This window comes from Numenius arquata, chromosome 4 (genome assembly GCF_964106895.1).
Source record: "Numenius arquata chromosome 4, bNumArq3.hap1.1, whole genome shotgun sequence".
Lineage (NCBI taxonomy): Eukaryota > Metazoa > Chordata > Aves > Charadriiformes > Scolopacidae > Numenius > Numenius arquata.
Window position 1 is genome coordinate 57588947 of NC_133579.1, and position 25131 is coordinate 57614077.

The 25131-nt window shown below is 37.4% G+C and overlaps 1 protein-coding gene across 1 annotated transcript; it reads right to left on the reverse strand.

The window, feature by feature from the left end:
- Window positions 1-3493: 3493 nt before the first annotated feature.
- Window positions 3494-24885, reverse strand: KDSR (3-ketodihydrosphingosine reductase). The gene is made up of 10 exons (XM_074146561.1): window positions 24778-24885; window positions 17306-17395; window positions 16079-16135; window positions 12091-12156; window positions 11846-11941; window positions 10538-10729; window positions 8769-8852; window positions 5863-5946; window positions 3962-4063; window positions 3494-3613 (listed from the first exon to the last, which is right to left on the reverse strand). The coding sequence occupies exons 1-10, from the start codon at window positions 24883-24885 to the stop codon at window positions 3494-3496; spliced, it is 999 nt and encodes a 332-aa protein (XP_074002662.1).
- Window positions 24886-25131: the final 246 nt, after the last annotated feature.

Sequence of the window (25131 nt, forward strand, 5' to 3'; positions counted from 1 at the left end):
TTTCATTAAGGTTTGATGACACTGGGTCTGCTGACAATATTCAGTCCAATTCTTCAGCTGCTGCACACCTCTGTCCTAAACTGCTAAAATGGAGGGATATATTGCCCCCTCTGCTGTCCTACAAAATTAAGAGGATCCTGCTGAACTAATCCCAGATTTAAAGAAAAAAAAAAAAAAAGGAAAAAAGAAAACCACCAACCCCTGCAAATGAATTTATCCATTGCTCTTCATCCCCTCAAAATACTTAGAAATTACAGGCCTTGTTGATTCTCCATTTATTTTGAGAAATATAAAATATGAAAACTAGTTTACAGTTCTGGCACAAAAATGATGAAGCAATAAGCACAAAGTTTCTTTTTACAAATAATGCTATATATTTTTACCATTTAAAAGTGCCTAGAGTTCTTTCACAGCAAATAAAGTTTATTTATCTATATCTTTTTACTTAGTAAAATATTAGATCTATTTAAATTGCACATGAACACCTTGGTGAAGTAAACTATATGTATAGTTACAATAAATCTGTATTTAAAGCAGACAGTCATAAGAAACTACATGGAATAGAAGAGACTATATCAAAGCCTAAATCGAATCTTAAAGACGGACGAAGAAAACAAGAGACAAGACACCAACTGATACGGCACAAGTGATTAAATTATTAACAATTTGACAAAAAGTAATAAAGCCTATTTGAAGTTCTTCATTGATCTAATACGCTGCTAAAACATTTCACTGCAGAGGTTTTGTAACATTTAAACTGGCAAAATAGTTTTTTGGCTGCTAAACATTTTTCCACAAGATTACAAGGCATCTCCTTCACTTCATATCGGACCTTAAAATGAGTACATTGGTTGATAGGGAATGTGCAGAAGAAAACAAGATTTACACCAAAGGTTGCTGTAGTTGACAATTTACCATGTTTTGACAATAAAACCGTTGAAAAATTTATCAGTTAATTTTAACTGCATTAACTTGCAACTGCGGCACTTAGAACATTTAAAAAGATCATTCTTGTTCCATCAAAGAACTTGCTTCATTCCAATTTCCACAATTGCTGAGGGGTTCAACCTACAATTTTACCGTCAATACAATCACTTACACTATGCAAAATTAGGCGTGAACTGACATCTCTATAGATCAGGGCCGTAACTCTGACCCAGTATTCTTACTCCTCCTTCAGACATTTGCACTGAATTCTATCAGTCATTATTTGGAGGTCTCTTCAGTCAAGAAAGAGTGATTCGTGATCTAAGATGTCCAACCTGAAATACTTTAAAGAGGCTCAGCTGCCATAGTGTCTTTTGTGTGCTCTGATTATGTTCCTTAAGCGCAAACCCTTTAACATTCCAAGTTGAAGATCCAAAAATTCAAGTATCCAAAGTCTTACTGGTTTGAAGTCCTGACCTTCAAGCTTGTGCTGATGTCAACTCATTTACATAAGCATTTCTTTCAAGCTATGGAACAAGGGATTCACCCGTTTTGGTATTTTTGCAGGTGGTCAAAGGAGTATTTGATTTGCATCAAAATAGGAATTAATAATAGGGTCCAAATAGCATTGTTATGTTGCTTTAAGAAACATAGCAATGTTGACAACGGAGGTATGATATATACTCCATTATGTCATTCACATTAACAGCACAGGAAACACATATGCACACTAGATTTTGTTGCACTGAAGCCCAGCTGTTTAAAAATGCAGGAATACACTATTCTCAAAATTAGTATTATATTATAGGCATGCACAACTTCACATATCTAAAAATTAGGAGGCAGGACCTAAAACATAGGCTTTGTGAAGAATTCAACAATGCCTTAACATATGCAATCTACTGCAAGTCTAACCACTTAAAACGAGAGTGCCAATGTGTTTGTAAACCAGGTATTAAAGCAAGTTTAGTCTATGTGAAGAAAATTTGAAGAGTGATAATCTAATTCAGAGAGGGTAAGTAAACAGCCTCAAAAAATTACATTTTAAAGGTTTTCCAGTTAACCACCTATTATTTTTCATCTCAGGTTAACTGAATACCTCTTCTTAAATAGATGTACAGAGTATCTTAACACAAGCAATCAATTTTGCCTATTTTGTTGTGAAATACTACTTTGAAGGAAGTGAAAGTGCCCAGTTTTACAAGTAATTTTAGATTCAGAGTACTCACTGAAAATGAAAAATATGACATTGAAAACACAGCAGTGCTAACAAATACAAAATATGCAGCTTTTGGAAAAAAAAGCAGTTCACAAGGCACTTGCTATAGTGGTCCATTAAATAAACAGTATATATAGTGCACCCTTAAAACATCATTGTTATGCATCAAGCTTTTTCAGTGTTAAACTTAATATTTATTAAAAACCACCACTGGGTTCTGTGTATTCTGAAGCAGTTATTGAACAGCCTTGTTTCATATAATGTAGATGAAAAAAACTAGAAGTGGGGCATAGAAGGAGAGTATTTTAAATTTCTTCTCACGTGAAAGTTTTTCCGTGTAGTCGCAAAATTAAGTGTGGAATGCCATTCTGACACACACCCTCCTGACTCCTTGCCCCAAAAAGCTACATTCCTGCTACTGGAAGAGCCTGGCATTTTAATTACAATTGATTCTATCATCAACTACTGGTTTGGCTCATCATTTGCAGCTTTGAAAAATAATGTGCATGACAGTAGCATTAAGCTACTTTCCTTTCCAGAGCAAAACCTGGCAGATATGGAAAAGTAAGTATCTGTAAAAATTGTACATTATTTCAATGGCTTAAAACGCTGAAAGTCATAATCAACACACTTGATACTGGTTTGATTATTTTTTTTTTTCCCACAACATACTTCAAAGGCCAGAAGAGCTACAGACCCAATCACACCTCCTAGCATTTCTCTACAGGAACGGGTTCTTCATCTCCCTTTAGAAAGTATGCATATATTAAACCATACTTTTTAATTACTCCCAGACTGAGAAAGCTTGGATCATACAAATGTATCTGCCATCTTAAGGTTTCCACAGTTGCATGTTGGATAAAGAAAGCTGTCATTGACAGAAGGATCTGTAGATTGGCCAAAGGAAAAGTTAACATTCTAAATTAAAACCAGTCCCAAAACATTAGCAAAAGGTGCCAACCTGTTCAGGGAACTTCAATCTACTTCTGCCCAGTCCATTATGGTACTTATTTTGTCCATAAGCACCAAAGTAAGAAAACTTAAGCATTTGTCCAGAATCACCGCACATAGTCCATTCTCAAATTCTACTCTGCAGATCACTTACAAGTTCCCCAAATTCTCTCTAACTCAAATCACCAAAAAAAAAAATCTAATCCTCATTCACACTTTTGCATAGTTTGGCGTTTTCTGGAGTTGTACTTTTGTTCTCTTTCATAGCTTTTGAGGGGACTCATCTGTCACATATGCAAATACTTCCAGTCTAAATCCTTCCAGAGAAAAACTGAGTCCCACATAAGCAGCAAGCTGTCCAGGACTGTTTAACCTTCTTTCAATTCAAAATAAAGATTATTCATTCTTATCTGCACTTTCAGATTTTTCCCTTTGCATCATGCAGCGACGAACTATGCTGTCAAAACTTCCTAGGTAAAATAGGCCAACGATGCGAAAAATGCCCATGCAGACAACCTGGAAACAGAGAGAAACATCTTTCAGTTCATTTAAGATCCCAGACTGCAGCATATTATTTACTTGGGGAAATAAAGCTCCAGGCAGGTATGCTACATAATATCAAGAAAGCAAGCTCATGAAAACCATCATAACTATGTTCAGGATGGAGTAGCAGGTAGTAGTAGTAGCTTTCCTGCCAACGTGCTGCTTCAGCTTGAAAAATACTACTTCAGTTTCCTAAACCCAAGTCTCCACAGTATTAAAAACCCATTTGATGAAAAAATAATCAATGTTTTCTTAGTGTTCTACATTTTAAGTATTTCAAGCTATAAGAAATTGTGACTATGGGGCCTTCCCAAATCTTACCTGCTGAAGACCTTCAGTAATAGAAGTGACTGGTGACATTCCACTTGTCAATATTGATAGCATATACCCGTCTGATCCAACTGAGCTGTTAAAGTTCCCTTGCTAGATGGAAGGAAAACAGCAATTAAAAAAAAGAAAAAAGTAATTTACCCAGTAGTGGCAAATCATAATGTATCTTATTTCAACATTTATTCTCAATGAACCTAGCTGACTGATGTAAAAAAAACCAAAAGAGTTAACACAATTAAGATTCGAAATACTCAAAAATACTTTGTGCTATACAGCAACATTGCAAAATTACTGCAGATTTCTTTAAAACAATAGAAAGGCTTTAAATTTCTTCTTGAAGCATGCTTACTGATAGAAAATATACATGATAGTCCCCCCATCTGTAAATACATTTCAGAGACAGAATTACACCCTAACGCTGTCAGATCACCAATCACTACTATAATTGGAGAATAAATACTGCTTGCCTTTTGTTAAAAGTGGCTTATCACCACATGTGATTTGGCAGGGGGTATATTTCAAATGCCAGGTAACAGGTCCTCCTTCATCTGCATCACAAGGATTTTTAACTTGCCCTCCTCAAAACCACGAGATACAGAGCCTGCTAAGCAATGTAGCTGGCAGAAGAGGGGGGACAGACACCAGGAAAAAGTTGTTTGGTTGCTGTTTTTTGACTACTCATCAGAAAAATTGCAGCTTTATCGCTCTGACTCCCAGGCTTCTCCTATTTGTTTCCAGCAGACTTTATGCTGGAAAATGGACTTTTTGAAACGCTGCAGGACTAAACTAATGGAAGGCAGAAGTGAAAGGAAAAGGTGATGTTCCTGAATCAGGGTTAGGAGTGAATCTCTGTAAAGTAGTAGAGGATATAGGATTTAGTTGAGTTATTTCCCAATGCACATCTGAGAGGACTGCAAGTTCCTACAGTACAGAGCTACCTTTTAATTTCTATTTTAGTCTCTCAGCTGATGGCTTGAGTACATAAAGACCATGTCTGAACAAATATATCATCCAAAGTGCTGGAAACCATGGTGTAGAAATACCAGATGCTTAGAGAGGAGATTAGTTTTCCTTAAGCACCAAAGCAGAACACTATGTGAGATAGTGCTTGCTTTTAAAACTCACCACCCCAAAACCAAACATGATTTTGTGTTTATGTGCCATGTTTCTGAAAATACTGTAACAACTAAACACCTGCTGTAGGTATGAATCAAGTTGAAGACCAGAAGTATTTGGAACTGTAAAATAATTACAGATTTTAGGATTTAATCACTTTATGAAGATGAAATTTTGTGTTTGTTTCCATTTTGAGGTGCTTTACTAAGCGTGCAAGCATTTCATAGCATAAAACATTAAAAAAATTCCTCAGAAAGGCAATATAACTTTAACCACTATGAGCAGCATTTTATGCATTTTAATCACTCATAAATCACACACTTAAGACGTTAAAAGCCAAAAAGGCTAGACTGCCTTCATTTGTTTTAAAGTTATTTTTAATGAACTCATCTTCAAGAAAAATAAGATAGTCCAACAAGCTTTTGAGGTTAGACAAATGATATTTAATACATAAAAAGTCAATAGAGTTTAGTGCTTTAAAAGCAGTCCTAATCTGCCTTTGAGACATTGCATCATACCGATGCGTCATTTTGTTCTGTCTGATGTACAACTTCAGACACTTTTTAGTTTCAGGAGATTGTATAAAATCATTTGTGGGTACAGTGGAGAAACAAGAAAAAAGAAAATACTTCTTGTTCAAACTAAACAAAGAGTACTGTTTTGTGTAAATTGATTTTGCGTTTAGCTTAGCCATAGTCTTATAGTCTTAAACAAGCATTACACGCAATCCCAGTCTCTCCAACAAAGAACATACTTTAAAAAGATAATTTACTTACGATGGCATCTTTGACTATAACTCTGGCGACTTGTTCTGCTTGGCAAACTGATGAGGTTTCAGAAATTAGCTTCGTCTCTAAGGGCTTTAGTAGAAAAACACCAATGTAAGTTTGACTAATAACCCGCAGGAGAGAAAAATAAGAAGGTCAAATTTTGGTTTGGGGTCTTTTGTCATGGATGACATCACTGTTACCAAGTGGTATCATGCTGTCATCTAAAACATCCACTTAAAGATAAAAACACCTTCCTAAATAAAAGACTAATTTTATGAAGGGAAATGCCAACTTGAGTTACATTTTTTAATAGTTTTTAACTAATAAAATATGAAAAAGTGTTTCTCCCCCAAGTATCTAATTTTCCATAGAAGTTATCACAATGCTTAAACTATGTCTCTGTGACACTTGCATTAGTTCATTTATGGTTTTTTTTTTTTTTGGCCAGAAATTAAAAGATACGCCTAAATAAGAACCTACAAAAAAACCTTTTTTTTTAATTTTAATTTCTCAAACTCCATACACTACTATCCACCAAAATCCATCACTGCATTTTATTTCTTCATGTTTTAGGGCATTTATGCCACTTCACCTCACTAGAAGAACACAATTATTGCCATTATTCTAGCAATTACAATTTCTTTCACAAAAAAACCCCAAACAAGTCTGGTCTGTTACAAAAACAAACGGCAAAAATATGCTTTGAAGTATTTAGAAACATGTTTGTCATTCATGTCCTTTTAACAAACAAAACAGTGATGGAGCCAACTGCACAGCAAGCTATGCTCAATATGTTAAGATAGTTCTGGTAATGAAGAAGTCAGTGCTAAATTAGGGAGAAAAAGAGTACTTGGTCACAAGTCGACTTGTTGTAATGGCTAATTTGGATACATTTAATAACAAAATTTAATTGAAGCAGTTGAGCCTAGTCAAATACTGGGACTAGTTTAATTCTGAAATTAATACTTTAAAAAAGCACTTCTAGGGAAATGCTGAGCAACTACAGGTTTCTCTCTCATTATCAGAGTACTACATAAATTAAAATTCACAGAAATAGGCCTATTTCCAAATATCTATAGAATTATGAATCCTGATTTCACTGACCAGGCTCACCAAAGACTTTTTTTTTTTTAAAGTATGTGTATTTTAGAGGAGGTGGGGGGAATTTGCCAGCAGAAATCATATACGAACACCTTTTACATGCTTTCCTACAATGATATGGCTTACGTCATCAGATATCCATCTCATAACCCCTATGTACTTTTGAGCTTACTGGCCAGTACCAACCAAATCTGAAAGATATAGGGATGTCAACAGTAATTCAAATACTACAAGTTTGGGAAAAAAATTAATAGCTGTTCAGCAGCAACAGCTAAAGTTAATGACATGTTGAGAAAAAGGCAGAAATCAGCCATTAAATACTCTATCTGGCTAGTCAGTAAGCCAAAGTATGGTTGTCATTTGTAAAGCAGTTACCTCAAAAAAACCAACCGAAAAAAAAATCTTAATGATTATACACAGGAAAGCTGTATCCTAGTTCCTGACATTTTCTTTTACTGTATTCAATGATACCAGAGAAAAACAGCATAGTCCTAAAGAAATGCAAACTACAGAGACACATGTTCTAAACTAAGTAGTATTAAATAAATGCAACAATAATAAATGAGTATCTGAACTGTCAGAGCAATGCAATATTGTAGAGATTTGAGGTGCACTATCACGACAGGTGCAAGTCACCCCAAGACTTCATGTATGCTAAAGCAAAGCATAAGACTTTGCTTAAAAGACAACACATTTTGACAAGATAAATCTCACTGAATCTTTTTTAAAAGAGACATCTTAGATGAACTGTGCATTTTGCTGGTGACTATTTCCCTGAAATAGGCTATTATGAAGAGAAAAATCCCACAGAATATGCAAGCTGTACAAGTATCTGCAGATGTCTAATTCTGGCACTTTATGTGGATGTGTGGGAGTACATATTTAATACAGAATATCTATATCAAGAAATAATGAAGCAAGAATTGCGTTATACAATCCCTACTGATTCCTACATGAAGAATGAAAGACAAAATGGAATTCAACCTCAATTTCCTATTACACATGATGGAGCACCTTGAAAAGGCTGATCTCCTTAGATATCAGGCTTCTAGTTCACGGTATGCAAATAAAAAAGACACATTTTTCTCAAGTTACCTGACACTTCAGTCAGAACCAGGGGCCTGAATGCAGTTTTTTGAATTCTACTTCATATGTAGGGTCCTGTGTGCATCATGATGAGATGGAACTAAATTTTTGAAGGTCAAAACTTCCACTTTCAAGTTAAAGTCAAATAAAAGATCTACTGCTGACAAATCCTTCTGAAAAGTGGTATTGTCATTTACAGTCCAAACCCAACGCAAAAGAATTTCCTTCCTACTTTAACACTAAACAACAGCCACTATTGTGTCATTACATATAGTCATATGGCACGGTTAGTTTGCAGACTTCACTGAAGGAACTGAGGTTTACTTTGATCTGTCACATCTATCAGAACAACCGCCTATTATCAAAAGACACAAAATAGGAATGTTATTTTTAGTTCATTAAGCTTTGATATCAAAACAAATAGTAGCTTTACAGTTTACCATTCCACAACAGTATTTTGATTGCGTACAGAAAGTCTTTCCAGTGTTTCAGATATGAAAGGTAGGCAGTTCTTCCATTTAAAGCCAGAACAATAAACTACACAAAATTGTCCTATAAGCTATTTAACTCTGACTAGTTAAGTTGATAAAATGGAAGTGTTTTGGAATTCTTCTTAAAATCTTAATACGAACTGATTTCAAAAATACTAGCGAAGGGAATGAAATCTGAAATGCATTGCTTACTACAAAATGAAGCTTTAATAACATTACTGAAGAACAGTTTACCTTTGTTTTACTTTCTTCTGCAAAGCCAGGTGTATCAGTATCTGGAGGATAGGCCACCGTTATGTAGATATTATAAGGCTTTACCTGTATTTACAAAAGGAAGTGTTATCTTAATATTGACAGCCTTTACATGTCCCTCAGAACTTCATTAATTTCTCTTGGACTGAAGAAATAGAGCAAGCATGAATTTAAATTCCTTCTAGTGTTTAGTCACCCTCATATTCAGCACTTGCAAGATTCAAGAATTCTGTTAGATGAGACAGCAAAACAGCAAAGAGCAAGAGATGGTTGTGTTGTTTTGTTTAATAAAAATATCTAAAAACTTTGCATTTGAGGTAAATTATTTGATGAATCTAAGTGTTTTTCAAGACCTTTAGGAGGAACATGGAAGTAGTTTAGCTCTCTAATTTTGCCAATTTTTAAGAAAAGACTAAACCCTTGCCAAACACCAGTACTCAGCATTCATAAACACAAGGCCAAAAAGACTTTCACTGAGGCTTATTAGCATGCTTTTTTGTTGTTGTTTATGTCAAACATTCTCTGCTGAACAAATATGAGAAAAAAACAACAAAAATTTAAAACTTGAATTTGGTATCTTTAAGAGATATATTCAAGTTACAAGGCTTTTCAACACATGGTATAAACTTACAAGGGATCAAAATCTATGGAAACAAAAAAGTAGAAAGTGCAAGAAAAAATGGAAGGCCTCCCATCAAGGATTACATTTAGTTATGTATTTGTATGTCTGTGTCATAGAATTACATCACTTACTGCACTACTATTCAGAAACTACTATTCAGAAATGCAAATCTGTAAAAAAACTTTATATATTGAAAACACTTACTGAAATACCACATCACAGGCCCATAAATGCCCTATTTTTAGTTTTGAAGAATTCAGTCTTCGAAAGGTATCTGTCATCAGTCTAAAGAAAGACCCTGCAGTCACATTGTTCTATCTGGCAGGCCAGAAGTGATTAAAGGCAGTTCTACCCCACATACTTATCCTGATCAAGGCATACATTGAGCAGACCAAGGCAAAAACAGGGACTATGCAAAGGTCTAGAACCAAGACACAGACACTTAATATATATAAACACTTAACAATGCAATATACATTCCTAACAAAAGAATAAAGGAAGCAATCTTCAAATCAATGTTACCTGTCTTACTACAATGCACTTATCAATCTTATTTCATTGAATAATGAAAACAGTATTTGTTTGGTTTTTAGTTTTGACTTAAGCATAAGCTTAGATCGTTGCACTATAAAAAGTTCATCTATACCAGAATTTAGAAGGATGAACTACTGCCAACTTTTTTTTTTTTGTGGACCTATCCTGCAAGTTTTACATACCACTTGCTGCAGCCTCACAAACAAGTTGGGAATCATTGGCCTACCATTGATGCATCCATAGGATTTTCAATACCATTCTGCACTTAGAGCCTTGAAAAAGACTTTTCTCAAAGACAGAAAATCCAAGCGCTTTTAGTTAAAATATGATAAAAAATGTCTGAACATGTCATCTTCAGTTCTAGGAACAGATTCAATCTATTCCCTCTTATGCAACTGAAATCAGCTTAGTTTCTGCAACCCCATGCAGAGGAATAGGATTGTACTGCTGCCAAAAAAAGGGCCAACATAGCACACAGATATCGGTAGTGCTGCCCAACACAAAAAGGACTATTTCAATCAAAGCGTGCTGTACTGCTAGTTAAAAAAAATATTTTTGTTTACAATCAGAAATACTTAAATTATTGCACACATACCTCCATTTGCAGGGCTTCAGCCAACCCTCGAAGAGCAAACTTTGTTGGAGAGTAAGCTGTATAACCAAATAGGCCTAATTGCCCAGCCTGAGATGATACAAACACAATCCTTCCCATTCTTCGTTCCTTCATGGTAGCAATCACTGCTCGACTCGGGTAAACACTACCCAGATAATTGACTGCCATTAATCTCTGTACAAACGATATTAATATGGTATTTAAGTCACAGATTCAGACTCATTCTGCTGTTTGGTATTATTTACCAAAAATCCCTATTTCAGTCTGCTTTAACAACAAAATTCACTAGATTTGTGGTTCTATCAGCTGGGAAAAGAAACAATTGTTTTCTATCCTACAGCTTCATAAACTGTTCTATAGCTAAAAATCTCACTTCAAGCCAAAAGAAATCCAGTCTATCTACAAGTCTTAACAGCATCCAGAATACTGATAATACTTTGAACCACAAGACCTTCCAGGCAAAAAGAACATTTGAAGCAAAATCTAACATAAAGAGTGTCCAGGAAGCAATCCATTTACATATAATGTATGAAAGCATACTGAAATGACAATTTACAGAGCTTTCTAAAACAAGAAATAAAAAACCCACTATGTACTCATGCATTTCAGAGATTTTAATCTTTGATGGATATGGGGAAGTCTTTCATTTCACTCTCTAGAAGACCTAGAACAAAAATGATAGCCTATACAAGCAACAGAATGATCAGATTTATTATAAATTATGCCTATTTAGTTTTTTCAGATGTTTCAATGTTATCTGTAGATGACTTGGTGCCTGAGGGCTGTGGGCATAAAATAACTAAAATACAGGGGAGGGGTTTGGAGTATTTCTTTTTTTGTGTTTTCAGAGCAGCAGCTTCTCAAGCTGCAAACAATTTGTGCACCTCAGTTTAATACTGGTAACAGTAAAATTTTTCTTAAACAGGTGAAAAATATTTTTAAAACACACAACAAACTTTACCAGAAAAAAAAAATTATACCATGTGAAATTCAGTGCTTTTCACAGTGCATTAAACTACAAAAATACATGCCAGGCTTTTCTGCCATCTTGAGGACTCTATCCAAGAGGGAGAATTCACTGTTCTGACCCAGCAACAGACCAATAGTTAGGTGAGAATCAAGAGACAATCCTTGCAAATGTAAAGATACATTCTAATTCTGACAGCTACCACAAATCAAGTGTATCACTATTCATACAAAGTCTGCAAAGGCACAGGAATGCTATCTAATTGTTAGAATGGTTGAATAAGAAATCATCATATAATAAAATGAAAAAGTATGCTCACTCACTTCAAAAGAATTCACTTCAATATCCTCAAATTTTCCTGTAACTGATGTTCCTGCACAGTTTACAAGCATGTCAACTGGCCCCAGCTTCTCCTGAGCCTGGAAGAGGGGACAAAGATTAAGATGTTCTTTAGCAGGAAAAAAACCCCTTCCCACAGCACAGTACCGTTATAAGACACTATTTCCATTAGAAATAAGTCACACACAGATAAGCTTCTTAAGATACATAGTTACAGTTACTTCCTCACCTGTTTTAGAACATTCTCCACTTGTTCATAGTCTTTAGATACATCAACAGAAATACATAGTACAACCTAGAAAAGGAAAGTGAAAATTTTTACAACACAGTCAGTCCAGTAACTATTGACTCTGAGCCTTTCAAAATGAAACAAAACCCAATGACACCTTTTCCAGAAAAACAAGAAGTCTTTTTGACAGACCAGTTTGCACTTCTCTTGCACTGGAGAAAGCAATCCCTGCCCCCTCCGAGCTCCTCCCCCTCACACACACACACACACACATTCGAGTATAATGAAGACTCTATTAAGAACAAATAAGCACTTGAGGATCTTCAAAGAAGCTACTCATGTGCAAAGTATCATTTCTTATTTACTGTACTAAGGCACACTATGACGAGTTATTTACACAACGTTTAATAAAAACTATTCTAAGGTAGTCAAAATTCCACAGTGCTACATACAAGTCAAACCATTTGTGTGACTTAGGCTATCTTTTAAGAAAAACTTTTTTTTTTCCCACATCATAGAAAGGCATGGTTGCAGACTGTCGCTCTGAAACTGCAGCATCAGCACTGCCAAAAAAGCTTTTGCAAAATGCATAAAGCAAGTGTTACAAACTTGCTAACTTTAGCAATGGTATTGCACGCTACTCACTTTTTTCAAAAAAATGTTTTTTGAAGAATGGTAGTAAGCTTAGCTACACACTGTTTAATTGGGACATGTCAACGACAAAACTAAAATAAAAATTCTATGAGAAACTGACTAGCTGCACAGTGTTTTAAATACCTAAAAAGTGAAGTAATGTGTAGATGTTTACTTCTTGTCTGGAAGCCAGAGATTATGGGGTTTAGGTTGAAAGATACAGAAAACTGAAAATATGCATAGGCCTGGGGGAGAAAGCAGGGGAGGCAGGCAGGACAGGACAAGAAAAAACAGATGACAGTGATATCTAAATTCTGTTGCAGCTAAAAATCGGGCCCTGCTTTTCTTTAAAGGTACTGATTACTTTCAGCAAGATGATCTCAGAAACTTGATTTGAAGCACCTTCAAATCAACTTCTGGCCAAAGGAAGCACTGCCTTTGGGTTACCACTTACAAACTGTAAGATCGCTACAAACACCAGTTTGGCCAGGTATTTACAAACAAGCTACCCTCTCTGCTGAGCAATCCAGCAGAGCTTCAGGGTAATTAATCATCTTGAAAGGAGAAGCAATCTCACAGCGCAATAAAAGAAGGGACTCCTGTATTCTTGTTCCAATTTCTATCCTTTCTGTTACTTTGGTCAATTCATTTAAACTCAGTTTGAGGTGAAATCAAAAAAGTCATCACCAGTTTGTACAAGTATCATCGTGACCACTTGTCATGGAGCATGTGGACACACACACACAAAAAAAAAAGCTTACCACAGTGTAACTAACTGCTTTGGCAGCTAGTTATTTAGCAGCTCTGCCTCTGGTCAGACTGCAACACTTCTTAGCTGCATAAACAGAATCTGCTTGCCATTCCTGTACAGCAGGTTGGCTATTCCTGCCTCCCAGCATTGTGTGTAGTTGGACATCAGAGTAAACTTGTGGTGCGAGTTACTGGTGGGTCTACATGCATCTCCCCTTAGGGCATTTATTACTTTCTGGAAATATTCATCTTTTACATAGGTTTGAGAACAAAATAGCAGTTGAAAATAAAAACCATTGATTTATTATCTGGATGTCTTTGCAAGATCAATGAGGAGGTTAAAAAAAGTTCTGTACCAAAATTGGAGCAGTTGGTTAATATACCAGATCGCATAGATTAGTTATTCATAATGTGAACGACACACTCAGCAACTACCACAGCTTTTATTAACTACTGTCATATTATACAATTCACCTCTTCGCTTCTATTATCATACGTTCTTTCTTCTGCTATATATACTGATTACCTCCACTCCAGAGCATGCATTATAGATCCACACCTAGGACACAGAATATGCTGCCAGAAATAGTCTAATATCCCCAGCCCTGCTCCTCACCTTTTTTTCCTAAATATTGCATGGTGTTGGATCTTAAAGCTTTCACAATAAATTCAACTCCCAGTGAAGTAAGTGGGAATATTCTACATTATGAGAAGGATTTAAGAAATATTGAAAAAAACCAACAACCCCAAACCTCTAAGAGCAAGGACTTTGTTCCATTGCACACTTACAAAGGCTGCACTATCAGCACTCTAAATAAATTGCTAGTGAATATCTTTAAAAGAACATTTGCCAAATGGAACACTAACATGTACGTAGATGGGCATAAAATGTATGTAGATGTAATGCAAAATGTATGTAGACCCTGATTGTCAACACCACCTGGTTTCATGTATATATCCAAGAGCTGAATGGCAACAGCATATGCTCATGTAAAAAGTAATCTTTCCTGAGGACCTTTGCCTCTTAGCTCAACATCTAATAAATTTAACAGCCTCTGTGTATGTGATCCATATCAGACATCATCTTTGTGTATGCTCTTTCAGCAATTCTTTTGTATAGCTTCTCTCAGTTCAGCTACCCTCACCTCCTAACTTCTGATCTGCTGTTCCAGTATGAGCTCTGCCCCAGACTCCCCGTTTTTTCCAGTTCTGTTCTTTGCATTTCGATCAGGCAGACTTCCCTGTGACATTGTCTACAGCCCAACAATAGCTACAGAAGAGCCAGCCTATGCTTAACATGGGTGGAAATCTAAAGCTGCTTTTGCAAAAGCCATCCTGTTCAGTCCACACTGGAGCTTGCTCAGCCTTGAAGGTACTTTCTGAGATTCCAGCCAAAACTCTTGTGAACATGCACCAAGAAATATTATTTTAAGAAGTCTGCATCTATCAACCTTGGACAGATTTTAACAGGAACATCCAAACACAGTGTTTGACCAGGGATTAACTTTAATGCTAAACCTGGGAAACTACTAGAGCAGCTAAAAGAAAATGGTTATCAGGATTTATTTATTTATTTTTAAATGGGCAACATAGTTTCTCCTCACCTCAAATGGCTTAGTTTTTCAAATAAAGATGAGCTGAATAAGGCAGCGTGCACAGAAAAAAGAAAAAGTCAGCTTGAGCCATTTGACAAAAATATAAGGAAGTGAAGACAGAATCTTATCTAATAAATGGAGGTATTAAGAGAATTTTGTATCAGCTAGTACTAACATTATTGGATTCGACTTTTTCCCTTTGCTTCTTTTCAACAGAATATCCAATTAATCAATTCAAATGCCTTTTCACGCACAAATAAATCGCTTGTATTTGTAACCATGAAAGTAACAAAAGCTTCTGGAATACAAGAAAGGAGAAATCAAAGACATTAACAGACCCAGTACTGTTTCCCCATCCCCTTCATTTTTAGTACTGCGAAAAAATAATGTTAGCATTTCAGCTTGAAATTGCGTATTTTGAACATCGCAAACTCACCTAGCACCTCCCCAAGCTCTAAAATAGAGCCTTTATGCACAAGTGCACTATCTACTTGCCAAAACAGCTTCAGTGTTTAGAAGTCTCAGAAATTCACAAATTTAATTTGTGTATGTTTACAGTACTTTGCCAGGAAAAGGAATACAAGCATGACATAGTACACTAAACCTGGAAACAAGTATCTGAACTTCTTTCCTAAGACAATCACTGTATTTATGAATTGCAAAACGAGATTTGGAAAAAAAAAAGTAAGTTGGTTCTTCCACTTCACCTTGAAGAATACAAATGCTTATTGAGTGACAGTACACTGCAGCTATCCCAAAAAACACACTACACCTACAGCTGAAGACATCTATCTTTTTCTCTAAAAAAAAAAAAAAAAGCATGCTAAGCACTAGCTAGGCAACATCAAACATAGCAGAGTTCAGAGCATCGTATATAATTAGATTGGTATTTTTGAATTCAAATACTGAATACTCTTTTGTCAAACCGCTTTGTTTTATAGACAGGACTACTGAACTATGTTGTAGCGACTACTTTAAACAAAACACACAACTGTTAGCAGTGATCTTACCTGCTTGTCATTAACAGAATACTTCTCTATTTCCTTCTTTGTCTGCAACAGCTTGTTCTGAAATGGATACGAGAACAGCTAAAGCATTGCAGTTCTGAGAGCAAAATAGTTCAGTATTTCAATAAGGCTTAAAAACATTCCCTAAACCCCCAAAAAGTTATCCTCAACTAGTTATAACACTTTACTATTACTGTTTTACAATTTTTATAAATATATGGTGAAAACGTGAACTCCATCAAGCTACCAGAACTCGTTTATCTGTTTCTCACTTCATCTTCTAAAGCCAGTAACAGATTTAATGTTTTTGTTTCATACAATTACACAGAGCACCTAAGACTTCGGTATTAATTTTTCTCCTGTACTTTGGTTCTATTTTATATTTATATATTACTACATAAACTATTCTAAAGAACAATCACTGTCATGAAATTATTCTAAAAATTAAATTAAAATCTGGTAAATTCGAATTGTCATGCTCATTTCAAGAAGAATTGTGTTAATTCTGGCTGCTTTTAAGGTCATGCAAAATAAGTTATCAAATGTAAGTAAATTTTCAAAGACAGCTGGGACTAAGGCTCCCCCAAAAAGTTAAGCGCTTTTATTTCCTGAATAATTAGGTTTTTTCTCTACAAATAAAATAACAACCCATTATGAAAACAGAGTCATTCCAACTACATTCTGAATCTCTTAGTTAGAAAAACCCAAAGCAACCGAATTTCACTGAATTTTTTTTTAGAGTTGGAAGGGACCATAGAGATCATCTAGTCCAACTCTCCTGCTGAAGCAGGATTGCCTTCCTCCAAAGCTGTCCTGATGAACCATTTCTCAGTAGTAAAAATTATGATATGATGTTGATTAGACACCAAAATAAATTTTAAGAATTGTCTTTAATCCCCCAGTTGTCACTTACTACAAAGAAATTCTACAGTTTTAAAAGAATATAGGGGTTTTCCTGCTTTTGTCCTCTGCCACAAATCTAGACAGTGTATGTAATTAAAAGTAGTGAAAGCAGTGGCAGAGTTTTAAGGCAAGCTAATCAAAAATTCTATGTTGGGCTACACTCCTTAAAAAGGCAGCCACCTCTTCTCTTCAAATGCATTAATTTGAAATGCTTCGGATCCTCTTAAAATAAACACCAAAGTATGAATAATTATCAATTCCAAAATTATTCCCCACCTATACAGTTTTTGTGAACAGTTTAGTCAGTAAAAGTGCACACACACTTACCTCATCCCGAGCAATCAACGTTATGAAAGCACCTTGCTTATAACATTCAATAGCAATACATTTTCCAATTCCACTGGAGCCTCCAGTTACCTAAAAGTTATTTGAAAATGGCAATGTTAGTACACTATTCTCATCCCTTCTCTCATATGGTAAGAGTCCAATTAAATGAAAATTCTAAAAATATACTGAGATTAAAATATCATCCAGTGAGGTATGAATACAGTAGATACACTAATGTTAGTTAATTATTGAGTAGGAATGAAAAATAAGAGTAGATGAGCGTTTCTTTATACCGCAAAACCAGTTTTACTTCAGCGGACTTTTTTTTCTCATTTCTTACATCAGGCACACTTTCACCCACTCCCACATGGGCTGTTCACATGCTTTTGAGTAATTTTTGTATGTTACTTCTAAAAGCAGAAGTAGTTAGAAGTTTGAAATCACTATTGATGTCAGCCATAGTAATACAATTACATATTGCCCCTCTATACTGGATTGCAGTAGAAATTATTTGTAAAATTAACAACTGCAGATTGCCTGCTGAAGATATCATCACATACACATAAGCAGAAAATACCTTATTTCTCAGTAAAAAAAAATTAATTCTTTCAACAGTTGACCCTCCCAGTCTGGATCCTGAATTCTCCGTGCCATCCCGCAATTCCAGTTTTGCAGGGATGCCAGCACTTAAACTTCCATTACCTTTTCTTCTTTCTCTAAACTGTAACACTGAGAATTCTTATACATAAATAGGAAATTAATAGTTTGTCCATAGACAAATGCAGGGTGATGTCTACAGCCCTGCATCACATGTTGCAGAAGGATATACTGTCAAATAATACTAATAGACAGGTTAAAGTCATCTTAACACCTCTCTCACTAGCCTCAATAAACCTACTGATGAACTCCATGTGGAATAGCATGTAGATGACAATCCTGGCCTCTTTTTGACTAAAGCAAAAACGTCTGCCTGTTTGACACTGCTTTTAGATGACAGGTTCATTTAAGCCTAGTCTGCATGTGCCTTTAGTCCTTAAACACTGGTGTCTTCGTTATATACACAAATTATTTGAATCTTCTTTTAACAGCATACTAAGAGGCTATAACTGGGAAAATATTGGAACAAAATGCCTAGAAGCAGTGATTGGAAAAAAAAAATACGTTGATGAAATGAGTTCTGAAATACAGATTTCCTAATAATTTGAAAAAGAAATGATTCAGATTGCTCTGGAAATCATTTTTTGTTCTTTATCAAAAACTTTCAAAAGACTTCCGAGGAAGTAAGGTATCACCTCCATTTTAAACATGAGAAAATGGGAGGCATTGAGCTAATTAGTGGAAAAGCAAATATCCCCGATTTTTAACTACACACCCTATCAAAAGCCTTTTGTTGTCTCCCCATCTGCCAATGCCTCAGTTTTGTTCTCAGAGCTGCATTATCCTTAAAATTCTTTCCGCTCCTGGAGGCAGTAGAGTCAGAAGAGTGAGAAGTACATTCCCATGTATCACTAAACTCTTCTATCATACAAGTATTTTATCACTAACCTTGAAAAATAGCTTCCTGTAAATCAAATAGTCCCAGCAAACAAAGATTTACACCACAGTCCATGGTTTAACTGGTTCCTCTTCAGTCACAAGTGGACCAAGACTGGGTGTAACATTAACAAAGATTAACTTCAGCTTCTTAGGCTTGCTCTATTGTTAGACATAGCTGCTTCAGATTAGTTTCTAACTGACTCTCTCTGCAAATGAGCTTCACACTACTCAAAACTTTGAGGTTGACTCCAAGATGCATGTCCTGTACTGGAAATGGAAGACCTGGTTGGTAGAGTTCTGACCCAAGGATGACTGCTTTCAAAATAAGTGAAGTCTGTAAGAGCACAAGTGTTAGCTAACAATTTGGGACTTCAGCAGTACCCCATAATAATCTAATGCTTCACGATGGAAAGAAGTTAAGAATTCTAGTGTATTCCCAAAATAGCTTGCAAGATGTCAATACATCTCAGAAAAGATTAAAAGACTCAGTTTGATACATTAAGTCAGACCTCAGTTCCACAGCACTCATGAGTTGCCTCAACAGATTTTCAACAGCAGAGGTATACCAGCACAGGAACTAACCATTGTGCACGGAAGACGGCTCCAATTCCAAATTTTTGGCATAGCACAGAGAGACAGCTGATTGTTGCCTGCACAAACTGTTGAGTATCACGAACAGGTCAACTGCACCAGTGCTTGAGAAATTCTTTGAAGGTAGAGGTACTAGCACCAAGCCTCTGGCTTGTCAGACAACGCTGACATTCATTTGAAAAAGACGAAGTCTGAAGTCATGCAAGAAGTGGGAAAAGGAAGTTTTTATTCACGGTCAGACCCAAGAACACTGGATAGGGTTCATATCAGGTCAGCGACAAAAGGCAATATCAATTATCTGGGAGGCTGTCACTAATACGCACATCTTTCAAGAACATTCAGCATGAAAGCTAACGCAACAGAAAAAAATAATCCCTAACGCTAGTGAAAACTTTGCTTTGTGCTACAATGAAGTTAGCCTAAGCAAATGTATGAAGCCTGTTAGGTACATAAGTTACTAACATAGATGCTCAGAACTAAAGTAAGAGCCCACATCTGCTTCATTAAACATTATTATGGTTACTTACCCTTGTGGCCAATAGTTCTACAGCGCTACTGCATTTCATTAGTCTGAGACATTTGAGTTGCTACTGACCCCATTTTTAAATTTCACTGTAACCCAGCCTCAGAGGAGTTAGCAAAAATAAAAATCTGATCACAGCAACTCAAAACAGCAGAATTTCTTGACAGGAAGGGACAATTAAATCCTAGTATTAATTCAGACGTTCAGAATGCAATACTACCAGCCCTTGAGCAGTGCTATTAAGCTGTTCCTGTGTTTGAGAAGAACAGGTACCAAATTAGCTATTCCAGAAAGGGTCCGGCTCCAACTTCTCGAGCTATGATGCTCAATCACAAAGTTCAATTTCTAAAGATCATAGGGTTTATTTCGCCCTTGGTAAATGGAAATGTTGGGGTGAGGTACAGAGAATTGCTGTGTTTGACCTTCAAATTTGAGATACTGGAAATTCACTTCAATTGATGAGACAGTCCAACTCCAAATCAACAGAACTGTCGTCAGGAACGATCAAAATCAAGACTTCATTCATATGCTATCTCCAACAGAGCCTATGAACTTTCACTTGGCACTGAATACAAGATGGCTTCATGCTTTTAGACAGTACTCTGACAGAAGGTGTGACACAGAACATCCCTGCAATCTGCTCTGAGTGGTTTTGACTAGACTCAAAATGACCTCTTGTCCAATCATGCACATGCATCCAAACCACAGATCACATTGCTCCCAACACAAGAGCTACAATGCTGAGACAGCAAGATTGGCTGTCCTTAAAGCTGACCGCAGTTATCAAATTGGGCGCTGCACAGAAGTGGTGAAACTACTTCTAAACTAGAGATGACCCTTATGCATGTGGATTTGGCATGATCATGTTGAACTATGTCCAGGAGATAATCCAAGCAGAGAACACCTTTACATTTTCTGCTATTGTTAATCCATAAACTTCGATAAACTGTATTCATATCACTGAGATCTCAGGGGTTTTTTTGCGAAAATTTCAACTTGGTATTAGAAAGAATAAGGCTGAAACAAGAAAGGGAAGGTTAGCATTGGTATTTCAGCAAAGATAGTTTCTAAACATTGCTCATGGTATTTACAGGAGGCTGGTTTTGCCCTAACATCTTAAGTTTTTGTTGCATTCTGCTCAATCACACAAAGTACCTTTGTAGAGAAGTGGAAGGAAAGAACAGAGAGAACGTGTGTAGGGCAGATGTAACATTCCCAACAAAAGGCAGGTAAATATGATACAAGTGAGCATGATGCACATGAAGTGATGACTGCCTTATCCTATTTTCATTTTCTTGACTACTATTATTACCAGCTACCAAAATAATTGCTTATTCTCACAGAACAGGTGATTTGCTAATATGTAGCCTGAGAACAAGGAAAAAGTTAAAGCCAATGGCAAAATAAAAGATGTATAAAATAGTCTTCCCACTTTTGAAGCACGGAGAAGTTCAGCACAAGAAGCAGCAGCTCTACAGCACAAAAATAACTTTTATACCCTTTATTTGAGAACACTTCCCTAGTCATGCTAAAAACAGAGCAAGTAGTATTAGACATCTAAAAAGCATTTTGCTTTAAGTAAGCTATACCTGATACTTCAGCCAATTTGATAGCAGGGAAGTCCTTTCTATTTAATGGTGCTCAGTGGGGCCACCAAAATACATAACAGATAAGCGAGGGTGAAAATACCCTCAAAATCAGGCCACTAGTAATCTGGAGTTCTGTAGACTCTCACTCTGAATAGCATTCTTTTCCAAGAAAAAGACTCCCACGATCATGATTCCTTCAGAAAGCATGCCTCACCTAACACAGTGAGCACTTCCATCATGCAAGTGACTCCAGGAAAGGGCAGAGAAAAAACCCACAGTTTTCCGTTTCAAATTTCTACCCCAAAAGGCAGCCAGAATCAGTTACTTAGCCATAACTCAAACATCTGTTAACTGTAACTGTTAGGAGTGAAGAGAAATCCTTTTTATGAAGGATTAAGAGTGAAAAGAATGCTGACTTAAGTTGAAAATTCAATAACTGGTACATTAGAGCATCTGAAGTTGCCCAGTGACCTTCCTTCAGAAATGTAACGTATATTTTCATGATACTTTAAACAGGCCCACAGAAAGAAGAGCTCCTAGATAAGACTGACTTTTTCTGCTTCAGAAAAACAATTTATTCAAGTATCTATCTTGAAAAATTTTACTTACTGTGCAATGGTAATCACTTACCCTCTTGAGAGGGCTTAACCAGCTAGATGCGCTATTTGCAGGCCTCTGTTCCTTTATTGGGTTTAACTGAAGCCCAACAAAGACTAACAAATGTTAATCTACAGCCTTATGTGAATCAAGTCATAAACTAAAAAATTTACATATGCAGATCACCTTAACAGATTTTGATATTCTTCTGTGAGAAGACTTCAAAGAAGTCCTTAGATAATGTTACAGTCCTTAAATATTTTCATGAAGTCTCTCAGTTATTTCAGTTGCAGAGAACACTTACTCCCAGTATACACTGTAAGAATTCACTTTACACACACAATGTGGAAAGCCTCACTGAACAAAATTTCTGATTTACAGTACCACCATCCAATATTTTTCTTTATGCATTACACTAGAAAATTTGAAATCCAAGTATACAAGTACCCAGCGTTAACAGCATCTACAAATCTGAGAACTAGTGAACTCTGAAACAGTTGCTCCATACTTCATTAATTTGCATGAATACTTTAAAAGCATAACTAAATTCAAAATAAAACAAGTAGCTCTGCCAGTGGCGACACCAATAAAACTGTTTACCTGCAGATTTTTACGTGTATCAAGTTAAATATATCTACAGCCTTTTCCTCCATCGATATATTAATATAGTTACTTCTCTAGCTGTACTCCTAATTTTATAAGATTTGCAGGAACACTGTGTTTCCACTCGTATCAAGTTGAGCTTAAACTGCTAATATAATTAATGGCAGTGGTTACAGGGAGAAGGTTTCTCAAACAAGAATAGTCTCCTAGTTTTCAATGTGAACTTTCTTAAATGAACCATTCTCATTAGAACCAGTGCAGCAGCTTTTAAATAGTTTAATCACATAAAGAACACATAAAACTTGGGACAATCACAATATATTAAAAAAAGGAACCAGCAAAATTTTGGAATAAAATCCATTAAACTTTTTATTGTTTGCTATTCTATTTCTGCATAAAAGTCACAGAAAGTCTGCTTCACCTTTGCTTTTCCACAATATTGAAGGGTTCTTAAAATCCTACTTAAGGGTTCCTCCTTAGCAAGCATTAATTCTGTGGGAAAAGCCATAACCAGAGAACCTTAATGCAAGCTCAAACACACCTCACACAGTATATGATGCCATAAAGCCAGTTACGGCATACAAGTAACACCTATTGCATAAAGCAACTTTGGAATACTCTTGCAACTTGGACAGGTCTAAATCATTCTGGGGACAGCTCCATCCTCCAAAGAAGAGCTCCAAAAATAATAATTAAAAAACCTCAAATGAAACAAAAAAAAGCACCAGAGCTAAAAAAAATGTTTTTAAAGTTAGAGTAGCTTTAAATTCACTTGCACCTAAAAATCTAACTTCTTGGGTTATCTCAAACTTCCACTGTTAAAAAGGGAATCTGCAAGCACCACCTACTCACCCCTTAAAAGTAAGTTTAATCAAACAGCAAACTAGAGCTTCTCTGCATAGCTTTAAACCTCTGAGGTATGTCCTACGTTAAGGGAGCTGATTGTAGGACCCTGAACCTTTCAGCTGCTTAACTCATTTGCTCTCGTGTGTCCAAATATGCTATTTTGTGATACACCTGAAAGCCTCTGGGTATTGTTTCCCTTCCTCCACCACCCCCTCCCCCCCCCCCGGCAGCCACACACCCATACAATGTATAGTGGTGTGCTACTCATGAACTGTTTCAACACTACGTTCTTCTAAAGACTTCCTTCTGAATACTTACTTATACCATGTTGACTACAGTCAGTCAAAATATTGCTCATAGACATCGCTATCTATGTACTTAAAGACGAAAAGATGCATGAGTATCATCTGACTGCTTCCTCTGTATTAGTCTTCCCATTTCCTCACATCTGGCTTGCTTTTTACACCAGGAAAACAACAGATTTTGTCTTTTGTTTAGGAGCACACACACCTTGGGAAATGCTACAAGAAAACAAAACTCAAGGTGATCGGTAACTTCAAAAATACAAAAGGCATGTCTCAAAAAGTCAACATTAAGACTGAAGATGGTTTACATTGCTGGTGACTCAGAAGATCGCCTTAAGCCAATCGGGACAGACAGCGGTTGTCAGAATCATCTGCACAGGTCATTTCCTTATCGCTCGGACTTACGGCTCCCACGTTTCGGTAGCTTGAGGTGCTACAGCCAGCCGCCAAGACTTCCTGCAAGCCCGCGGCCACCCCCAGCGCTGAACCTCCCCGGCGCGGCCCTTCGCCACCAGCCTGACACCAGCCTGCAGGAATCGACCGCCCGCAGGCTCCGCCGGAGCCCCCGCCGTTCCTCCGCTCACACAAGCCCCCGGAGCAGGGCCTCCCTCGCGGATGCCGCTAACGCCGCCATGCCCCCCGGTGCCACAGCGCTGGGGGCACACCTCGGCGGCAGCGGCCTCCCGTCCTCCGTTCGCCCCGACCCGCGCGCCGGCCCAACGGACAAAACGGCCGAGGGTGAGGAACCCCTCCTCCCCCCACAGCCGCCGGGTCGAGGGAAGGCCCCGCCAACGGCCCGGTCCCTAGGCGCGGCGACCGGGACCCCCGCCCGTCCACCTCCTCCTCCTCCTCGCCCGGCGCGTCCCGGGGCGCCCCACTCACCACGACGTGAGCGCCGGGCAGCTTGAGGGGCTTGGGGCTGATGAGCGGCGACACCATGTAGAGGAGGAGGACGAAGGCCACGATGAAGGCGACGGCCAGGAGCAGCATGGCTCGGGCTGCGCCAGCGGAAGGGTAGCGGCGAGCAGAGCAGAGCAGAGCAGGGGGGGGCGGGGGGGCGAAGCCCCTCAGGCGGCGGCGGTAGCAGCTGCTGCCGCGGGGAAGGGGCTGCCGTCCGCAGCCCGGCGCAGCAGCAGCCGCCCGCCTGCGCCGCGGCACCGGGGCTAGCGACGAGGCGGTGGAAGAGGAGGAGGAGCAGGAGGAGGGTCCGTCCACCACTCCGCCACCTGATTGGCT